This window comes from Schistocerca gregaria, chromosome 3 (genome assembly GCF_023897955.1).
Source record: "Schistocerca gregaria isolate iqSchGreg1 chromosome 3, iqSchGreg1.2, whole genome shotgun sequence".
Classification (NCBI taxonomy): domain Eukaryota; kingdom Metazoa; phylum Arthropoda; class Insecta; order Orthoptera; family Acrididae; genus Schistocerca; species Schistocerca gregaria.
This window is the reverse complement of record NC_064922.1, coordinates 308,158,125-308,179,823: the sequence shown is the minus strand read 5'-3', so window position 1 is coordinate 308,179,823 and position 21,699 is coordinate 308,158,125. Positions and strand designations below refer to the sequence as shown.

The 21,699-nt window shown below is 44.3% G+C and overlaps 1 protein-coding gene across 3 annotated transcripts in view; it reads left to right on the top strand.

Annotated features, from left to right (window-relative positions):
• The window catches only part of LOC126355886 (tyrosine decarboxylase-like), a 519,636-nt gene that overhangs the window by 341,812 nt on the left and 156,125 nt on the right, over window positions 1-21,699 (top strand). For all 3 annotated transcript variants that reach the window (XM_050006388.1, XM_050006390.1, XM_050006389.1), the window contains one exon: window positions 12,778-12,943. In XM_050006388.1, the coding sequence (XP_049862345.1) occupies window positions 12,778-12,943 (166 nt within the window). The remainder of the gene's footprint in view (window positions 1-12,777; window positions 12,944-21,699) is intronic.

Below are 21,699 nucleotides of genomic sequence, written 5' to 3'. Positions count from 1 at the left end.
TATTACTATCACAGAAAATAGCAAGTTTTAATAAAATTATTGCACTGGATTCTTTCAATTAATCTCACTGAATATTTTAACATAATTTCTTCCGCTCCGGCTATCAGACATGGTGCTGTGAAAAAATATTTTTAAATGTACCGCGTAATGGCGGCTAATTGTTAACAGTCATAGATCACTGTTACTCGCTCCTCAGCAGCTGGAAACATGATAAATAATTTTCATTAAATATTGTTTTCATAAGATAAATGTGGCGTAAGTTCTTGAAATAACACACGGAGATCACTTTATACTAATATATTCTTACTAGGACACAGTTTACACCATTAAATATTTGCAATTATGTTACGACAGAAACAAGTGTTAGCGCAGCACAATAGCTTGCGTACCTTAGTCCAGCTAACACCAGAACGAACAGAACAAAACAGACTAGACAGAAGAATGAACATTGCATTGTGTTTTATACTCTTACAAAGATGATAATGCTTGTTTTAATTACTTACACGTTATAATCTCATACAATAAAAATAATGTCTTTTCTGCATCTATCGATCCATATTGTATATTTTTACAGTTAGTGTTATTATCTTTCGCAGATAAATCGATGTTTTCAGCTCATTTTGAGTCACATACAGTCATTTTTATTTATGTTTCACCTCGATAAGGGTGAATATTGCAAAAGGGACACTACACACTCCCCAGTATGTCATGTACCTCTGGCTGTTTTTCGTGCTGATACACATGTGAGTCGAAACTCTCTACCGGCCATCTATACACTGAGACGACAGAAGTAATGGGATAGCAAGATGCACATACACGGGCGAAAGTAACACGTACACAAGATATAAAAGGGCAGTACATTGGCTGAACTGTTATTTTTAATCACGTGATTCATGTAAAGGTTTCCGCCGTGGTTATGGCCACAACACAAGAGTTAACAGACTTTAAATGCGGAATAGTAGTTGGAGTTAGACGCATGGGACATACCATTTCGGAAATCGTCTGAGTATTCAATATTCGGAGATCCAAAGTGTCAAGAGTGTGTCGGAATCAACCAAATGTCAGACATTACCTCTCACTCACGGACAGAGCAGTGGCCGACGGCCTTCACTTAACAACCGACAGCAGTGGAGTTCGCATAGAGTTGTCAGTGTTAAAAGACTAAATGGCCGCAGAAATCAACGTGGGACGTGACGAATGTATCCGTTAGGACAGTGTTGCGAAATGTGGTGTTAGTGTGCACTGGCAGCAGACGACCGACGCTAGTGCCTTTGCTAACAGCACATCACCGCCTGCAGCGCCAGTCCAGGGTTCGTCACCATATCGTTTGGACCCTAAGAAGGCTAGGAAACAATGGCCGGTCAGAATAATCCCGATTTCACTTGGTAAGAGCTGAGGGTAGGGTTCGAGTGTGGTGTGACGTCACACAAAGCCGTGGACCTAAGTTATCAACAAAGCACTGTGCAAGCTAATTATGGCTTCGTAACTGTGTTGGCCGTGATTACATGGAATATAATGGGTCATCTGGAACAATTGAACCGATCGTTGACTGGAAATGGCTATGAAAGTCTCTTCTGGTTTGCTGCCGGATCCTAAAATCAGCTTGATATTTCGGCGATCCAACTGGTCACCATCTTCAGGAGAATGCTGCTTCTGCTGAAGAGTCCCGCTGAGAACTGACGCCAGGCTGCAAATCGACGTTCTATACAGGCCCACCGTTCCGTACACGGCGCATGCGCCGCCCATCACGGCTGCAGCCCTCCAAAGCAGGGAGGTGGCACCGCCTTTAGTAGAACACTGGCGGTAACGATATATCGCACTCAGGGCGGCACCGGAGAAAGTTCAATTTTGATGCGGGATACTACAGGATTCCACGCTTTGCTAAGGGGAAACTCATTGTCTCTTTTGATTAAATTATCCGCCAACCTAATTTCAATCGCCTTTTTACAGACACTGTTCCAAAGTCCGGAAATGTTGACACGTACCACAGTTTCATCATATTTCATACCGTGTCCTTCATTTAAGCAGTGTTCTGCTACTGCCGATTTTTCCGGCTGTTGGAGCCTCGTATGACGGCGATGTTCCACACACCTGTCGTGAACTGCGCGAATCGAACGGCCAATGTAAGCCTTCCCATATTGACACGGAATTTTGTACACGCCGGATTTCCCAAGCCCCAAATCATCTTTCACAGAGACGAATAGTGCCCCAATCTTAGAAGGTGGATGGAACACACTCTTAATGTTAAAATTCCTTAAATGGTTTTCGGAACAGTGTCTATAAAGAGGCGATTGAAATTAGGTTGGCGGATAATTTAATCAAAAGAGACAATGGGTTTCCTCTTAGCAAAGCGTGGAATCCTGTATTATCCCGCATCGAAATTGAACGTTCTCCAGTGCCGCCCTGAGTGCGATATATCGTTGCCGCCAGTGTTCTACTAAGGGCGACGCCACCTCCCTGCCTAGGAAGGCAGCAGCCGTGATGGGCGGGGCATGCACCGTGTACTGGACGGTGGCCTATATAGGACGTCGATTTGCAGCCTGGCGTCAGTTCTCAGCGGGACTCTTCAGCAGCAGCAGCATTCTCCTGAAGATGGCGACCAGTTGGATCGACGAAATATCGAGTCAAGTTAATTTTAGGATCCGGCAGCAAACCCGAAAACTTTCAAGACTTATTATGCCGGGAAATCCTACGTGGAAATTGTTATGTTCGGATACTTGGAGACCATTTGTAACCAAACAACAATGGAATTTTTATTAATGACAATGCACCATCTCACCAGGCCACTACTATTCGCGATTTATTCGGAGAACATACTGGATAATTCGAGCGAATGATTTGGCCACTCAGATCGCCGACATGAATTCCATCGAACATTTATAGGACATAATTGGAAGGTGAGTTCGTGCACAAAATCCTGTACTGGCAACAGTTAGTTATCCACGCCTACAGAGGCAACATGGCTCAGTATTCCTGCAGGGGACTTCCAACGACTTGTTGAGTCCATGCCACGTTGAACTGCTGTACTATGCCGGGCTAGAGAAGATACGACACTATATCAGGAGGTATCCCATGATTATTGTCACCTCAGAGCACATAAGAAGTGGAACATCTTCTGTTGCTTCGATTTATTACTTAACAATGAATTGTTATTTACATACGGAAAAAGCATTAAGGTACAGTTTTGGTGCTCGGAAATGACGTCCATCGAGAAAAGAAAACTTTCTTTCGAATGGAAATCCTGACGACTGTTGATGCATGGTCCAACGAAATACTTGTCGTATGTTTTTAACAATAATAGCGTTTGGATCCTCCCCTGGAACACAACACACATCACTGTGTGAGATCCTGTTTGCTCGAAATATTGTCCACCTGTCTTTAATTTACCTCTGTGGTATTAGATGTGGTATGATATAGGCATGAACAACTGAATTAAACACATGTAATCATAGTGTTCGCTTCCCCTCTTCGTGCTGACGTCGGCAGTGAAGCGTCGTAGTACGGACTCAAGAGATACTGAGCCTGCTGGGCAGTCATCCTTATAGATGACTGCCCAACCGTTGTCCACAGTTCACAGAGGTTAATCGAAGCTGGTCCCAAGGCAAGTGCATCTTCTCCAGTGGCGACCTTGATGTACGCATTAAGACCGCAGTCACATATCGTGGATAGTCATAGCAACACCCTCATCTCCGCAAAATCTTAAGACAGTCCAACATAATGTGAGAGCAACGTGTCGGTGTTTTGGCTTGCTAAATATACAGGTTACTTGCGTTGTCCTGTAGACCAACAAATGGATGCATGTGATTGATTTGTAGGCTCCTCTGTTGTTTGCTGTCAGAGATAGCGTTTCATCTCGCACGTACATCCGCCATACGAGAATACCTCCACCATCTGGTTTTACTGGGCACTGTAGACAAGCTTCTCCTCAGTAATTGGCGTGCATAGAAGTGTACTCCGGTTCATCGGTACAGCGACCCCTTTCTAGGCTTCAAGCGACAAATGGATGTTATTGTGCATCAGCATTAATATCTGTGACGTACCGTGATAAGTGGTACACTTGTGGAGTGACAACATTTCTACCTCATAGTGAGAAGATAGCTGCTGAATGGTTGTGGGTATCCAGGATTAAACTGGCGACTTAGATGGTCGCTGTGCCCTGTCCGTCCACCCTTACAATTCGCACTTTCTCATTGGCGATCCTTGTTACCAACACGTTGTTGGACTAGGCAGGAGGCGGCGTTTTCCCCATTATTCAAGTGTTCATGTTGCATTCATAAAATGGTGGCATGTGAAAAGCACAGTGTTCCTATGATCTTTCTTCTGCTTGGCGATAGCTGTGAGGAACTTGTTATTGTTACAATATAATCCAGAGCTATGGCGGTTGGCATTGCAATTATACATGCCTTAGTATAAAAATTGCTGGTAGCACATGTGTGTATGTGACACTAGTTAATGAACATGTAGCCAGAACCGGCCAATAATGACAAATCTACATCTACCTCTACGGATCTGCTATTCACAAAAAAGTGTCTCGTAGAGGGCTCAATGAACCACGTTCAAGCTGTCTCTCTACCGTTCCACTCTCGAACGGCGCGCGGGAAAAAAGAGCTCTTACATTTTTATGTGCGTGCCCTGATTTCTCTTATTTTATCGTGATGATCATTCCTCCATATGTAGGTGGGTAGCAACGGAATGTTTTCGCAATCGGAGGAGAAAAATGGTGACTGAAATTTCATGAGAAGATCCCGTCGCAACGAAAAACTCCTTTGTTTTAATGATTGCCACTCGAATTCACATATCATGCCTGTGGACTGTATTCCCTATTTCGCGATAGTACAAAACGAGCTGCCCTTCTTTGAACTTTTCAATGTCATCCGTCAGCCCCACCTGATGAGGATGCCACATCGCACACCAGTACCCCCAGAATATGGCGGACAAGCGTGGTGTAAGCAGTCTCTTTAGTAGATCTGTTGCGTCTTCTAACTGTTCTGCCACTGAATCGCAGTCTTTGGTTTGCTCTACCAAGAATTCATTTTATTCTAATAAAATACTCTCGCTGAACCAAGGCTTCTATGAACACTGTGCCATGGATTTCCATAAGGTCATATACCCATACACATTACAAAAATGCATGAATTTATGTATGTGAGTGAATGACTGTGTGTGTGTTCCACATCTCCTCGTAAGCCACTGCACCGATTTCGCCCAAACTTGGTACACTTATCGCTTACTGTATTGTGAAAATGGCTGTGGGTTAAGATCCACTTGCATATCATAGTTCAGTAGATTTGACGTCATAAATCAAAGACTGCCTCATCGTGAATGACTTTCAAATTTATTACCTCTTTGCTACTAACTCCATTTGCAACATATTTCGCAGACGGTATCTACACATGCCTCTGATTGTACCTACATAAATACTTCATTGTACGACACATAGTTCAAGAGATATGACGTCATAAACACTGCTATATTAGAAAAAATTCCTCATCCGCCATGAAGTTTTAACACTACCCTTTATCATTAAGATAATCCTACAGTAGAGTCAATTTGAGGAAATCCCTGACACCTGGCAGCGCTTTTGACAGCTTTAAACGATGAAGCGCAGACGTCTGCAGGCGACAACAATAGCCGTCTACAGATCTATGAAGAGGTGTTGCCATAGGGACATTTACAAAATCACGTTGTAGACACGCAAAGTGGCCTAACGTCCAGAAACTGTCCAGGATCAGCTCACCCCGAATCTACTGCAGGAGTACTTCCAAAGTTTCGTTTCTAATAGAAACTAGCTAGTGTGGATTATAAAACAACCACGTCACTATATGTACGACTGCATTAAAGATGTGCAGTATTTCGATATCGCACTTGCGAACTGTTGGAAGAAAGGCGACGTTCTATACCTACCTCAATATCTGCACTTGGCATGCCACCTTGTCACGTGTGGTGGAGGATACTTCAGACAACATTATCATTTCCCCTTGCGCTCCTCCATTCGCAAATGATGAGCGACAAGAACCTTCGTGGTAAGGTTCCCATAGTGACGAATTATATTCAGTAATCGAACGAATGAGAGATTTTTACTCTACCTCTAGGGTGAGGGAACTGCATTTACTTATGTTTCTTCGAGTGACTCTCTGCCTGGAATATGACTTTTGTGACATGCTCTTCCAATAGGAAATTCATTTCCAATGACGTGTCAGCTATACAGATATTTATTAGTTTACGTAAAACTAAAAGGAGTCACGCCCACAGTGATACATCATAAAACCTGCTACTTAGCTGGTTTTATAATCGTTCCGTCATCTTCTTCGGATTATGGGTTGGGTTGGGTTGTTTGGGGGAGGAAACCAGATAGCGAGATCACGTGTCTCCTCGGATTATGGAAGGACGTTGGCCTAGCCCTTTCAAAGGAAGCATCCCGGCATTTGCCTGTAGCGATTTAGGGAAATCACGGAAAACCTAATTCAGGATGGCCGGACGCGGGATTGAGGTCATCTTCCCGAATGTGAGTCCAGTGTGCTAACCACTGCGCCACCTCGCTCGGTTACGGTGTATGATACTCAAGTTTTGTGAATAGGAAGAAATTACCTATAAAGTTCAGTTTGGATTATAAAGGCAACTCCTGCTCGAAAATAATAAGGTTTTCCCAAAGCCAACTGTTCCACAATGATAAGCCACCTTTCACAGAAATACAAACACCTACCACTGTACAATGACGTCTCTCTCTTACAGCATTCGAAACATGTCTCTCTATTACTACTGACTCCAAAAGACTGAGTAGTACAACGTCTTTTCCAGCAAAGTGCGAGGAACAATAGCAGATTTACTACAATTGTAAGTCAAGCTTTCGACGAAGACATTTAAATTTATTTTTCACGAGTTTCTACGTATATGTTACAAGATTTAGTGGAGACATGACTGTAGATGACTTTATAAAATTAACATATTTGAGTTATTCGTTAATAATAGTACTGGGAGACTGTAGTTAATATTCTCATTAACTTAAGCAGATGTCTCCAAGATGTATGTGTGCGAACCTCACACATGACTGTAGTTTCTTTTGTATAATAAATTCATTTTGCCTACCAAATGGGTTCCCCCACAGTATAATTCCTTACAACAATGGCGAATAAAAAATGCAAAATATATTAACTTACTGGCTTCTATGTTCGCATAGCTGGAAATTATTCTGATGCCAAAAATTGCTGATCCAAATATTTTTAGCATCTCAACGAAATAATTTCGAGTTTAAGTCTTGTTCAGTGCGCACACTCGACGACTTAGCAGTTTCTATCCTTCTATTATTTATTGTTGTTACAATAGATTATTTGGAGGTAAGGTACTTTTACCAGTGCAGAACTTTCGAAGTTTAAAACCAGTCTATTTGTACAAAACCATTTAAAATCTTTAACAAAAATATCATTTTAGTCCCCGAGAACCATAAAGGCCTAAGCACACCATCATCGCTTTTGAGATTTTAACATTTCTGCATGATCCTAACACATTTTGATCTTATGGTGAACCAGCATTATCTATATTTGTAGGCACACATTGTATTTATGAACATTCGTGAAAAGCGATCTCGCCGATGTTTCGGGTATTAATTTCCAAGTAGGCATAAAGCACAAAGCATAATTTTATTGTTCTGTACAGCTCAAAATAGTTACCTAAGTTTGGCCACATACTTTAGTGGCTAAATCATGTACGAAGAAGTAGTAAATCGTAATCGGAAGGTATTGGCAGTTTTATCTGGACCTCAAGCCACAGAATGTGCTTAATGCAAATGATGGTAATGTTCTGATTCTAGTGTCAAATTAATTATAATCCTTACAACTGTCAAAAGACTATGTGACTAGCCAATGTACGGAACTTTTATGAATTAAGATAAAAAATAAATATAATTCTAGATATTAATTAATATTTGATAACATCAAGGGGGTACGTCATTTTGTCGTAGGAAATATAGGATGTTGAGACTCTCTTAAACAAGTAAAATAAAATAAATCTCTTCAGACCTTTGAGACTGGTGGTTTGTTTGCAACATTTATTTTCACAAACATCTATTTTTCTCGAAAGTTAGTTTCTCTTCTTTGGGCACTTACAGTCCTCAGTGCCTCATTTATTCTTTCTCCTATTGATATTTCTTTGCAAAAAGGACTAATTAATGTACAGATGAATGTATCTAGCCTGAGCGCATTTGTGCCGTCCTACAACACAGTTGGACCGAAATTCCACAAGCTCGTACACTCCTGGAAATTGAAATAAGAACACCGTGAATTCATTGTCCTAGGAAGGGGAAACTTTATTGACACATTCCTGGGGTCAGATACATCACATGATCACACTGACAGAACCACAGGCACATAGACACAGGCAACAGAGCATGCACAATGTCGGCACTAGTACAGTGTATATCCACCTTTCGCAGCAATGCAGGCTGCTATTCTCCCATGGAGACGATCGTAGAGATGCTGGATGTAGTCCTGTGGAACGGCTTGCCATGCCATTTCCACCTGGCGCCTCAGTTGGACCAGCGTTCGTGCTGGACGTGCAGACCGCGTGAGACGACGCTTCATCCAGTCCCAAACATGCTCAATGGGGGACAGATCCGGAGATCTTGCTGGCCAGGGTAGTTGACTTACACCTTCTAGAGCACGTTGGGTGGTACGGGATACATGCGGACGTGCATTGTTCTGTTGGAACAGCAAGTTCCCTTGCCGGTCTAGGAATGGTAGAACGATGGGTTCGATGACGGTTTGGATGTACCGTACACTATTCAGTGTCCCCTCGACGATCACCAGAGGTGTACGGCCAGTGTAGGAGATCGCTCCCCACACCATGATGCCGGGTGTTGGCCCTGTGTGCCTCGGTCGTATTCAGTCCTGATTATGGTGCTCACCTGCACGGCGCCAAACACACATACGACCATCATTGCCGCCAAGGCAGAAGCGACTCTCATCGCTGAAGACGACACGTCTCCATTCGTCCCTCCATTCACGCCTGTCGCGACACCACTGGAGGCGGGCTGCACGATGTTGGGGCGTGAGCGGAAGACGGCCTAACGGTGTGCGGGACCGTAGCCCAGCTTCATGGAGACGGTTGCGAATGGTCCTCGCCGATACCCCAGGAGCAACAGTGTCCCTAATTTGCTGGGAAGTGGCGGTGCGGTCCCCTACTGCACTGGGTAGGATCCTACGGTCTTGGCGTGCATCCGTGCGTCGCTGCGGTCCGGTCCCAGGTCGACGGGCACGTGCACCTTTCGCCGACCACTGGCGACAACATCGATGTACTGTGGAGACCTCACGCCCCACGTGTTGAGCAATTCGGCGGTACGTCCACCCGGCCTCCCGCATGCCCACTATACGCCCTCGCTCAAAGTCCGTCAACTACACATACGGTTCACGTCCACGCTGTCGCGGCATGCTACCAGTGTTAAAGACTGCGATGGAGCTCCGTATGCCACGGCAAACTGGCTGACACTGACGGCGGCGGTGCACAAATGCTGCGCAGCTAGCGCCATTCGACGGCCAACACCGCGGTTCCTGGTGTGTCCGCTGTGCCGTGCGTGTGATCGTTGCTTGTACAGCCCTCTCGCAGTGTCCGGAGCAAGTATGGTGGGTCTGACACACCGGTGTCAATGTGTTCTTTTTTCCATTTCCAGGAGTATATTTTATTTACTGCGTGGAAGTACAGATCTTTAGCGAATGCCTTCCGAAATTCAAGATAGAGGCCATCAACGCGGTCGCTACTGTTTACGGAAGTTATCGTCTATCATGAGGTCACTGGAGTCGAAGCAGAAGGTCAGATTGAGGGAGGAAACCGATCGTGTCATTTCAAAGGACTCACCCCAGCATTCGTCTTAAGCAGTTTTTGGATCATCATGGAAAACCCAAGTATGGATAGCCGAACGAGGACTGGAAACGACTTCTTTTCGAATACGAGTTAATTTTATTAACACTGAGGCACGTAACTCGATGTGCGTTTGAGGAGTATTTCTTTATTCTCAGATGTTATGATCGCATTTGGTGTATTTATGACAACTGACTGGTTTCAGCTCTAATGAGCCACTATCCCAACCAGTATCTTGTTACGAAAGTAGCATAATAAGTCGCCATCCAGCGCTTGTCGTGCTCTCTCGAAATGAATTCCGTTTGATCTGAAGTGATCACAATGGGAGGTGGATAAAGACTCGATGTGGTGCTTTCGTAACAAGATACTGGTTGTGAAAAGCGGTTGACTCTCACCAAATAATGCATTTAAGACACTTGAGAACAAACAAATTTTTTTTTTTTAATTAGATTGTGTACTCATATATGGCAATGTCAAACTTCATTGTTCATGACGTCATTAAGCCAAAATGTAAAGCGACTTTGTGGTCTCCGTCGAACATTTGGAGGAAGGGCGTTAATAGGAATGATTAGGAATTGGTAAGTAGCCGTACGGAGTATCCTCTACAAAGCACTCTAAGACTGTACAATGTCTGACAAAATGCATTCGCACATCTATTAGTGGACATTACTATGGGGTGTATCCACCATTCGCCATTAAGACAGCTTTTAATGAGGTGTCTGAATGTCTGTGGAGGAACGGCAGTACATTGTTCCTCAAGTGCCGAAAACAGAGTAGGCAGAGACGTCGCATGCTGTGATCTTGAGCAAATCCGACGTTCTAACTCATGCCAAAGATATTCTATTGGGTTTAGGTCTAGACCCTGGGCAGACGAGTTTATTTAGGAATGTTACTTTTAACATCCCATTGCGTCACAGATGTTGTTTTATGACAAGTTACAACGTCATGCTGACACGATCATTGTCACCGAGCTGATCCTATACTGTATGCAGAACACAATGATGTAAAGTGTGTTCACATGCCTGAGCATTTAGGGTTTTCTTAAGCGCCATAGAGGACCACGCCTTAACTACGAAATCACCGTTTTACCGTAATGCCATCTTCTCTGTACTTCACTGTTAACACCACCCAACCAGTTGCCAAACGCACGCATTTACGTCGGGCTGCCACAGGATATATGAGGGTTGCCCAGAAAGTAATGCACCGCATTTTTTTTTCACAGGCGAAAATAATGCTACGAATGCGAAACATTACGTATGTATTATTTGAAGTGTCCTAAGTGAGCGCGCCAAGTTTCCGTCACTTCCGACGGATAGTGTAACTGCAGGACAGTTTTAAAATGGCGTCTGTAGGTGATGAACGTTACAAGCAATGTGGCGTCATTGAATTGCTCACTGCAGAGAAAGAAACTGTGCGGAATATTCACAAAGTCTATGGAGCATCTGCTGTCGACAGAAGCGCAATTAGTCTCTGGGCACGGAGGGTAAGGTCATCAGAAGGCGATCAGGTGCAGCTACACGATTTGCAGCTGTCGGTGAGACCTCCACGGCTGTCACACCTGCCTTGTTGCAACGAGCTGATGTTGTCATTTGCGAGACGCATCACGAATCGGCAGTTGGCGCTGCATCTGTCAGTCAGCAAATGATTCACACAGGGAAGCACTGGCTTCGCCCCCAGGATAAGGATTGGTGCCTTGTTTCGCACTGGAGGAAGGCCATAGAATAGGATGGAGATTACTTGCAAAAATAGAGTATGTAGATAAAACACCATTCTTTCGTGTGTGTAATTCTCATTTAGTTCAATAAATGTTAAAGAAAAAATGCGGTGCATTATTTTCTGGGCAACCCTCGTCATTCCAAATCTCTTGTTCCCGTTTATCCAATGTCTGGTGGAGTCGCACTTTACAACACCTCAACTATCGGCTAGCAGTAGCTGTTGAAAGGGGAGTGCGGATCAGAGTGAGCTGTTCGACCGTTCTACCCCATTCTTTTCAACTTACTACCCCCACTCATTGTACCAGATGGACTGCTGCTGGCACTTTGGAACTCACAACTGAGTCCTTCTGCTAATTTCATGCAGCTTTTTACAGCTACCCCGGCCGTTGTGGCCAAGCGGTTCTAGGCCCTTCAGTCCGCAGCCGCGCTGCTGCTACGGTCGCAAGTTCGAGTCCTACCTCGGGCATGAATGCGTGTAAAGTCCTTAGGTTAGTTAGGTTTAATTAGTTCTAAGTATTGGGGACTGATGACCTCAGACGTTAAGTCCCATAGTGCGCAGAGCCATTTTATTTGAGTCCTTCTGCTGATTTCATCTAATTTTTTACAGCTACCCCGGCCTCTGTGGCCGAGGGGTTCTAGGCGCTTCTGTACGGTGCCGCGCTCTGCTACGGTCGCAAGTTCGAGTCCTGCGTCGGGCATGGATGTGTGTGATGTCCTTAGGTTAGTTACGTTTAAGTAGTTCTAAGTTCTAGGGAACTGATGACCTAAGATGTTAAGTCCCATAGTGGTCAGAGCCATTTGAACCATTTTGAACCTCTGTCGGTACACGAGGTCTACGCATCTGCCTGATCTTTGTTTAACTGTAGTTGTTCCTTCGCGCTTGCACCTCAGAATCACATCACCAGCAGTCCTCCTGGGAACACTTAAGAGTGTGTACGTGACGGTTTTGTTACTGAAGTAACATTCAACGACTAGTTCACCTTGGTACTCAGTGAGGTCCCCTGACCTGACTGCCACATTCTGCTGACGTTCTCTACTGACAAAACAACACTCCACGCCTTGTTTTTGTTTACTGTCATGTCCGCCTCTCGTCACATCTAGTGGTCAGTTTTTCTTTAGATACGGATGTCCGGATACTTTTGGTCAGATAGTGTATACATGTGTTAACGCTACCAACTTCTGATGTTGAGGACGTGGTGGCTTGTTTCGGCAGCTGGGCCTGGTTTGCTTCCGGCTGCGCGGCTCGGACCAGCTGAACCAGAAGCTGCTGGGCACGATCAACGCGTCGGGGCGCCTTCACATGGTGCCCGCCTCCGTCAACGACAAGTACGTGATCCGCTTCTGCGCCGTCGCGCAGAACGCCACCCACGCCGACGTCGGTGAGTGCTCGCTCCACCCGCGCCGCCGCCGCAAGTAACTGCCTGCTCCCGCGTTCGCTTTCAAGCTGTTCACTTGTACTGCCGCCCTAAGCGTGCGCCGCACTCACAAAGGCGGCTGCCACGGGCCTGAGCCACGCCAATCGTTGGAAATTCGCATTTCCATCGTCGGAAAGGTCGCGTTATCGCCTCGCCTATTGAAAAACGTCTCCAAGTAAAATGGGAATCATTTTCACTGCTACAGGTAGCTATTTGGTGCGCTATGCTGCTACCACCATCATTAGGAAATAAGCTTTGCGACCAAATCTATAAGAATTCAATAAAAGAAACAAAAAAGACAGCCTCACTTAGAGACAAAACTATGAGGAGTTAAAAAAAAGTTTTAAAATGGTGGTGTGCGTGTCGCACCACGTTAAGGATCAGATTTATATACACTCATGCTCATACATTAAGGATAATGCTGCTACACGGTGAAACAACCCTCTGGTGGGCGGTTTGCGGGTTTAAATCACCTCGAGGTATGACCATGCGGTACATTTGTCCTGCGGTCGTCGCAGGGTGGTGCTGGCTGCAGTCTACATAGGCAGAGGTGTGTTTGTGCATGTCAGAGTACGGTGCTGCGAGTAAGTGTGCACACGTTTTCAGATGTGCTGGTGGTCACTGAGTGTTGAAAATGGCTCAAACAACACATATTAATGACGTTATGAGGCTGGTCAAACACAGCAGGTCGTAGCACGAGCCCTCCGTGTGCCACAAAGTGTTATTTCAGGATTATGGCAACGATTCCAGCAGACAGGAAACGTGTCCAGGGCTATAGTACGGGACATCCACAGTGTACAACATCACAAGAAGACCGATATCTCACCAGCAGTGGCCGCAGACGGCCATGGAGTACTGCAGGTAGCCTTGTTCAGAGCCTTACCACAGCTACTGGAGGAGTTATCTCCAGGCAAACAGTCAACAGACGACTGAACAGACATGGTTTATTCGCCCGGAGACGTGCAAGGTGCATTCCACTGATCCTTGGTCACAGGAGAGTCCGTGAAACCTGGTGTCAAGAACACACTACATGGTCATTGGAACAGTGGTCTTAGGTTATCTTCACGGACTAGTCCAGGTATAGTCTGAACAGTGATTCTCGCCGGGTTTTCATCTGGCGTGAACCAGGAAACAGATACCAACCCCTTAATGTCCTTGAAAGGGACCTGTATGGAGGTCGTGGTTTTATAATGTGGGATGGGATTACGATTGGTGCACGTATACCCCTGCATGTCTCTGACAGAGGAACTGTAACAGGTAAGGTGTATCGGGACGTCATTTTGCACCAGTATGTACGCCTGTTCAGGGGTGCAGTGCGTCCCACCTTCCTCCTGATGCATGATAACACAAGGCCCCAAAGAGTTGCCATCGTGGAGGAGTACCTTGAAACAGAAGATATCAGGCGAATGGAGTGGCCTGCCTGTTCTCCAGACCTAAACCCCATCCAGCACGTCTGGGATGCTCTAAGTCGAGGTATCGGTGCACGTCTTCAAACCCCTAGGACACTTCAGGAGCTTGGACAGGCACTGGTGCAAGAATAGGAGGCTATACCCCAGCAGCTGTTCGACCATCTGATCCAGAGTATACCAACCCGTTGTACGGCCTGTGTACGTGTGCATGGTGATCATATCCCATATTGATGTCGGGGTACATGCGCAGGAAACAGTGGCGTTTTGTAGCACATGTCTTTCGGGACGGTTTTTTCAACTTATCAGCAATACCATGGACTTACAGATCTGTGTCATGCGTGTTCCCTATGTACCCACGCTATTAGCTCCAGTTTTGTGTGGTGCCACGTTGTGCGGCACCACATTCTGCAATTATCCTTAATTTATGAGCTTGGCTGTAGGTGGTAGCGTACCCTAAATTATGGTGCTTTCTTATAGGATATAACTGCTGGAAATTATTATTTATAAACTAAAAAAGTAAACTCTGTTGGAAGAGGACTCGGATAACCGTTATGGTACTGATCGATCGCTCTGTCATCCTCAGCCTTTAGGCGTCACTGAAAGCGCATATAGAGGACCACGTGTCCAGCACACCGCTCTCCCGGCCGTTGTCAGTTTTCGTTAGCGCAGCCACTACTTCTTAGTCAAGTAGCTCCTCAGTTTGCCCCACAAGGGCTAACTGAGTGCACCCCGCTTGCCAACAGCTCTCGGCAGACCGGACGGTCACCCATCCAAGTGTTAGCCAAGCCCGACAGCGCTTAACTTCAGTGATCTAACGTCAACCGGTTCGTGCGTTTTAGCTGGTTTCCTCCAGTCAGAGCGCTCAATGTCACGCCCGAACTGTCCGCCGTTGCCAAACTGTCACAGCAATTAATTCGCTTACAGTTCCTTGTCCGGATTTCCTTCCGCCATTGCCAAACTGTCACAGCAGTTAATTCACTTACAGTTCCTTGCCCGGATTTCCTTCCTGATGCGTTCGGATCCCGAATCCTGGATTTAGTCCCTTTATTTCGAATTTATCAAACATGGTAACCACACTAAAGCCGCCTCCATCCACACACACACACACACACACACACACACACACACACACACACACACACACACACACCGATGCTAACGATATACACACTTTCATTCACAGCACTAGCCATAGACTACTGGATCAATCCGCAGAAAACGCGATTGAGCGTCATTTATATAGTTGTTATAGTCATAGAGATCGGCTTCCATCTGATAAGCTTAGCACGACATGGCGTTGAGGCGAAACTTTGGTCTGCCTATTAACCTTTACGACTGGGACATCAGCATCATAAATACAAGAGCCGTTTTGCAGTGTCATGGCAAAGCGTGGTAGATAGTGTACAAATCTAACGTGTAGAAGGTCGAATGTCCGAATATCGTGAAATGAAGCGAACTTTTTTTAATTTTTCTACATCGAATCAAAAGACTTTGATTATCTTTACTATTCAATTAACTGGTTTAAATGTAATTTTTATTATTAATACTTTGCCGGGCCATTTTCATCATGGAGTTGACATTTTTATTATCTCTCATTTTTCTTTCTACCATTCTTTTTTCGTGTCTGCGACCAAATGCGAACAAGCCGGCCCTGTTAGCTGTGCGGACTGACGCACTACTTTCGGGGCAGGAAGGCGTGCCGGACCCCGGCACGAATGCGCCCGGCGGATTAGCGTCGAAGTCCCGTGCGTCGGCCAGCCTGTGGATGGTTTTTAAGGCGGTTTTCCATCTGCCTCGGCGAATGCGAGCTGGCTCCCCTTATTCCGCCTCAGTTACACTACGTCGGCGATTGTTGCGCAGATGCTCTACCACGCAAATATTGGGATTACACTCGTCTGGTGTGAAACGTTACTGGTCGGGGGGGGGGGGGGGGGGTGGAGGGGAGGGGGGCGAAATCACAATAACTCTGGGTTCGGAGTGAGCTGGTGGTGGGGTGAGTGGTGTAGGCTGTTTTGGGGTTGTGAACCACTGAGGGCTAGGGCGGGGACGAAGTCTCTCCGACTTTTCTAGGTCCCCAGTTCCATACAATACAATACAATACAAGTGTGAACAAGAACTGCTCATCGACGGTAATGCAGCATCTCGTGTAGCCAGTGGGAGGAAAGCTTCAGGTAACCAAAGACAGCGGGAAATTACAGTTTTCTTTTGCTGCGAAAGATGGCTATTCAAACAAACATATTATGAAAATTTTCTGTCTTGAATTTGTTCGTAGAGGTTTGCTTTAAACGCCGTGAAGAATGCGATCATCGTTTTAGTTCTGCCGCAGAATGTTGATGGCCGTTTTCTCGTATACATTGCACGTTATGATGTTGTGGTTAGTGTAGGACATGCGTTTAAATTCAGGGGTGCAAAACCAGTCGTTCGTCGCAGTTAAGTCATTGGATACATAAAATCAGCTACCGATAGAGCATCTGCCATTTCAGTCGTACCCTGCCACGGCCGCTTCTAACATTGCACCGCGTTACACTTGAACAGCGTTTGTGTAATGATCCACCTTGTTTGTGTGTCGCCTATAATCGAGCGGTGGCCTGCAGCAGATGTGACAACATTGTAGCGACAAGTGACAGACGTCAACCATCGGGTAATTTTAATCGGAATGTAGTTTCTTTTTCTCGTGGCCTTCAGTCCGAAGACTGTATGACATAACTCTTCACACTCTCTTGTGCATGTCTGTTCACTTAAGCATAGCTGCTGCAACCCACATCCGTTTCCACCTCATACTATAGTCAGCCCTTGGTGTTCATCAATAATTTATGATCTCCCCACCCTTATTCCATCACTTACAATGTTTACAATTCCTTGATGCCTGACATGTGTCTTATCAATCGATTTCTCTTTTTATGATCAACTACTGCAATAAATTCCTTTTCTCTACAGCTCCCTTCAGCAACCTGCGTCTTCTTTAGTTACCCAATATTAGTATCTTCTATCACCTTACTGCAACAATTTAATTTCACGGCAAATGTAAAAACTTACTACCATCAGTTTCAATGCAGTCACTATAATGATTCACACAGTTTTATCGTACTCACTGATCTATCCCTGTTGCCTGTTGTGAAATATGACAGGCAGCTAGGAGCGCACTAACCTGTTGCTGTCCAGTTTCTGTTCGAGTTTCACACATCACTAACTTCATAGCGAAAAATCTATAAATGTGGTATGAGGTGGGTCAAACAGGGATGTAGTAAGCGGATCCAACTCTGTTTTTTACATCATTTAAAAAGGTGTTTGTTCCATGCTTACAAATGCGGAAAATTGAAGCAATAGAATGGCAGCTGCAGCATCCAAACCGAACGGAAAACATAATAATCGATGAAATTATACGTCCAGAACAACACAAAGCTATACACTGGTATTTTTATGTGGACAACATTACTTGTTTGGTAGATACAAACAGACATTCAGGTAATACAACTGCACAGTGACGTAAACGCACCCTAAAAATAAAGTTCACCACTAAGACAGAAGCAAACACGAAACTTCATATCTTAGACATAACCACGTACAGCATCAAGAACAACTACAATTTCGGAATCCTCAGGAAAGCTACAGCTACACGTACAACCATTCACAACGATTCCCCATTCCAATCATCTACAGGCACACAAGCTTTCAAGTTTCAGATACATGCTACAAAGACTTACCAGAACTCCACTGGACAGGAAGTAAATACATTACACCAGATAGACACAGGAAACGGGTACAACACAAAAATAATAAAAAAACTGAACAAAAAAATAAAAAAAATAAGCTAAACAGGAAGAAATCGCGAATATATCACCAGTCACAACAAAGAGCCAAAGACACCAATACATAACTAACACTGTTATTCTGAAAAACCTTACAAAGAACACAGCGTGGCACATACTAAAATGCAGCAACAGAAATCTCCACAAGGTGGGAAACATTTTGAAGGAACAAGGACTACATATATGTTTATGCACATACAACGCAATACAGAAAAATATAAACACTAAGAACACCTCCACAACTGGAATCAAATAGTTAATCTGTCTACGTCGATCAACATGCAGAAATTTGAAAACTAGAGATTCCGAACACATCACAACCTTAAAAATTGACAGTGCACACTCGACTTTTGCAGATCATCTCACACAAAAGAACCGCCAACCTACCAAAACTGAGACTGATGCTAATATCCTCAGAGAAACCAATAGGCTGTAACCATAACTCACAATAGAGGTGAACTACCACATACAGAAAGCAGTGATACAACGAAAGAAAGCCTTGGATGAAAATACAACACCGCGAAACAAAACACTGTTTGGAACACTTCCCACACAAAACATAGTAATCAAACACCCTCAAATATCTAAAACCATCTGCTTCTCAGTCATATCTCCATCCGTTTCCTAGCTCTCTCTCTCTCTCTCTCTCTCTCTCTCTCATTAGACACACACACACACACACACACACACACACACACATATATATATATATATATATATATATATATATATATATATATAGTCACACACACAGCACATTGCATCCCTTAAGTTCTACCGAGCAGACGAGCCCCAATAGTTTTCACGAAACATTCAAAATTCGTGCCACTGAACACAAGCAAAATTATGAACAAGTGAGTGGTGGCAATAACACAGTGCCTATCAATGAGTCTAGAGACGTAAGTTTTTGCTCATATCTCATTTTGTGAAAAATGTGCATACAGAGAAATGAGTTGAAAGTGAAATATTAAAAAGTTGTGGAAAACAGTTCACACAATAGCAGTAGAAAGAGATGTCCACCAGAGATACACAACAGGACGGAACATGTAACTACAGTGACACACTCAAATACTGACCACAAAAAACTATTTCAAAATAAGAAAATTTCTTCATGACTATATGCAGGCAACATCTTGTCAAAACGATAAAAACAGGCACAAAAACGCCTACCGATAAAAGCCCATTTTCACTAACAATCTAATTTTCAGGTGAGAAATTGAAACAAACTAAACAAAATGCGAATATTATAGTTTTCTGGACTACAACAGATAAACGATCAAGAACTTTAAGTGGTACAGAAATAAATTTAACCCTCAGAAAATCTAGGTGTCGAACCATGTCTGGGTAAATAAAAATGTTAAACAGTATGTTTTGGACAAGGCAGAGTTTAATAGAACCCAAATTTAATTTGCAATCACGCAAGAAACCTTAATAGCAGCTTTGAGTCCGATCAAGATAATTTTGTCGTCTGTGTTTCTTAACGATGTGTTAACTAAAGATTTAAATATGTATTACGCCAATTGAAATGGGCTAAACCCTGGAACACATATTGAAGTGAATAAAAATACATAAAAGAGTGGCTGATCCCTGTGTTTCGTAAAGCCTCGGAGTTCAACAAACAGTAAAATGGATAAATTACGGTTCTATTAGGTGGCGTCGTACAGTTACAGCACTCAAGTTGACAGACAATCGTTACAGGTGATAGGGGAGGTGTGTGACTTAATGATTTTCATCACTCCGGAGATGGATATTGTGGCAGCCGACACCAACATCACGATTGAATGATGCCTCATCCGTTATCAACACACGGTGCAAGAAGTGTGGTTCTGTACTACTATACGGGATAATCCATCGACAAAACTGGGCTCTGGGCTTACAATCATTTGACCCCCCTGCTTGTACACGTCGCTTATTATGACAGTGTAATTCCCGTTCCACAAGTACTCTATACATAATACTCTTCCAAGTGTGCATTTCACGGAGTTAACAACAGTTTATTGAGGAATCTTCTTCCGCACGATGCAACATCGTCTTCTCAAATTCTATTGTGTGGAAAATTCTTCGTCGAGAGCCTTGACCAGTTATGAACGAGTTAGTTTCTCTGTCTGTCTCCTAGTACTTTCGACCTGTATTTAAGAAATAGCAGTGACCGCTGCCCACTAGACGGTGAGAAGATAAAAATATTGTGCTTGAGTATTACAGGTATGGTCCATCTAGCAACAGATGAAAAATAGTTACATGTTGTAGTGGGTACCACTGAATCTGAAGGAAAGATATATGGACATCATATAAAGAAAACAAAAGTAATGACACTGGAAGGAAATAAAAGAGCAAATAAAAAAGCTGATTGAAGAAATACTACAATATGTACGAAGCATTAAATAGCTAAGGCACAGGATAGAAACCGAAAGGAAGAGCAGCACCAAAAGTAAAATCAGGATAGGAAAGCTGCAGGAGGAATTCTGTAAGAAAAGAAGAATTTTCTGCAGAAAAATGGATGAGATTTGAGGAAACGAGTGATAAAATGTTTTTCATCGAGTGTCCTCTTGTACGGTGTTGAAATATGGACAATGAGGCAGAAAGACAGAGCAAGGCTGGAGGCTTTTGGGATGTGGACATAGCGGAGGATGGATAGATAGATTGAATAACTGAGGAAGTACGAGCTGCATTCAAGTTCTAAGGCTTCCGATCTTTTTGCTCCGGACTGGAAAGAGATAGAAACATGCGCATTGTTTTAAAATGAGGCCGCGTTCATTGTCAATACGTCCCAGAGATGGCAGCACCGTACGGGATATGGAATTTTACCGCCAGCGGCGAGAATGACAACTGTTTTAAATACTTAAAATGGCGACGTTTTCCTTACTTCAACAGAGTGCAATCATTCGTTTTCTGAATTTGCGTGGTGTGAAACCAATTAAAATTCATCGACAGTTGAAGGAGACATGTGGTGATGGAGTTATGGATGTGTCGAAAGTGCGTTCATGGGTGCGACAGTTTAATGAAGGCAGAACATCGTGTGACAACAAACCGAAACAACCTCGGGCTCGCACAAGCCGGTCTGCAGACATGAACGAGAAAGTGGAGTGAATTGTTTTGGGGGATCGCCGAATGACTGTTGAACAGATCGCCTCCAGAGTTGGCATTTCTGTAGATTCTGTGCACACAATCCTGCACGACGACCTGAAAATGCGGAAAGTGTCATCCAGGTGGGTGCCACGAATGCTGACTGACGACCACATAGCTGCCCGTGTGGCATGTTGCCAAGCAATGTTGACGCGCAACGACAGCATGAATGGGACTTTCTTTTCGTCGGTTGTGACAATGGATGAGACGTGGATGCCATTTTTCAATCCAGAAACAAAGCGCCAGTCAGCTCAATGGGAGCACACAGATTCACCGCCACCAAAAACATTTCAGGTAACCGCCAGTGATGAAAAAATGATGGTGTCCATGTTCTGGGACAGCGAGGGCGTAATCCTTACCCATTGCGTTCCAAAGGGCA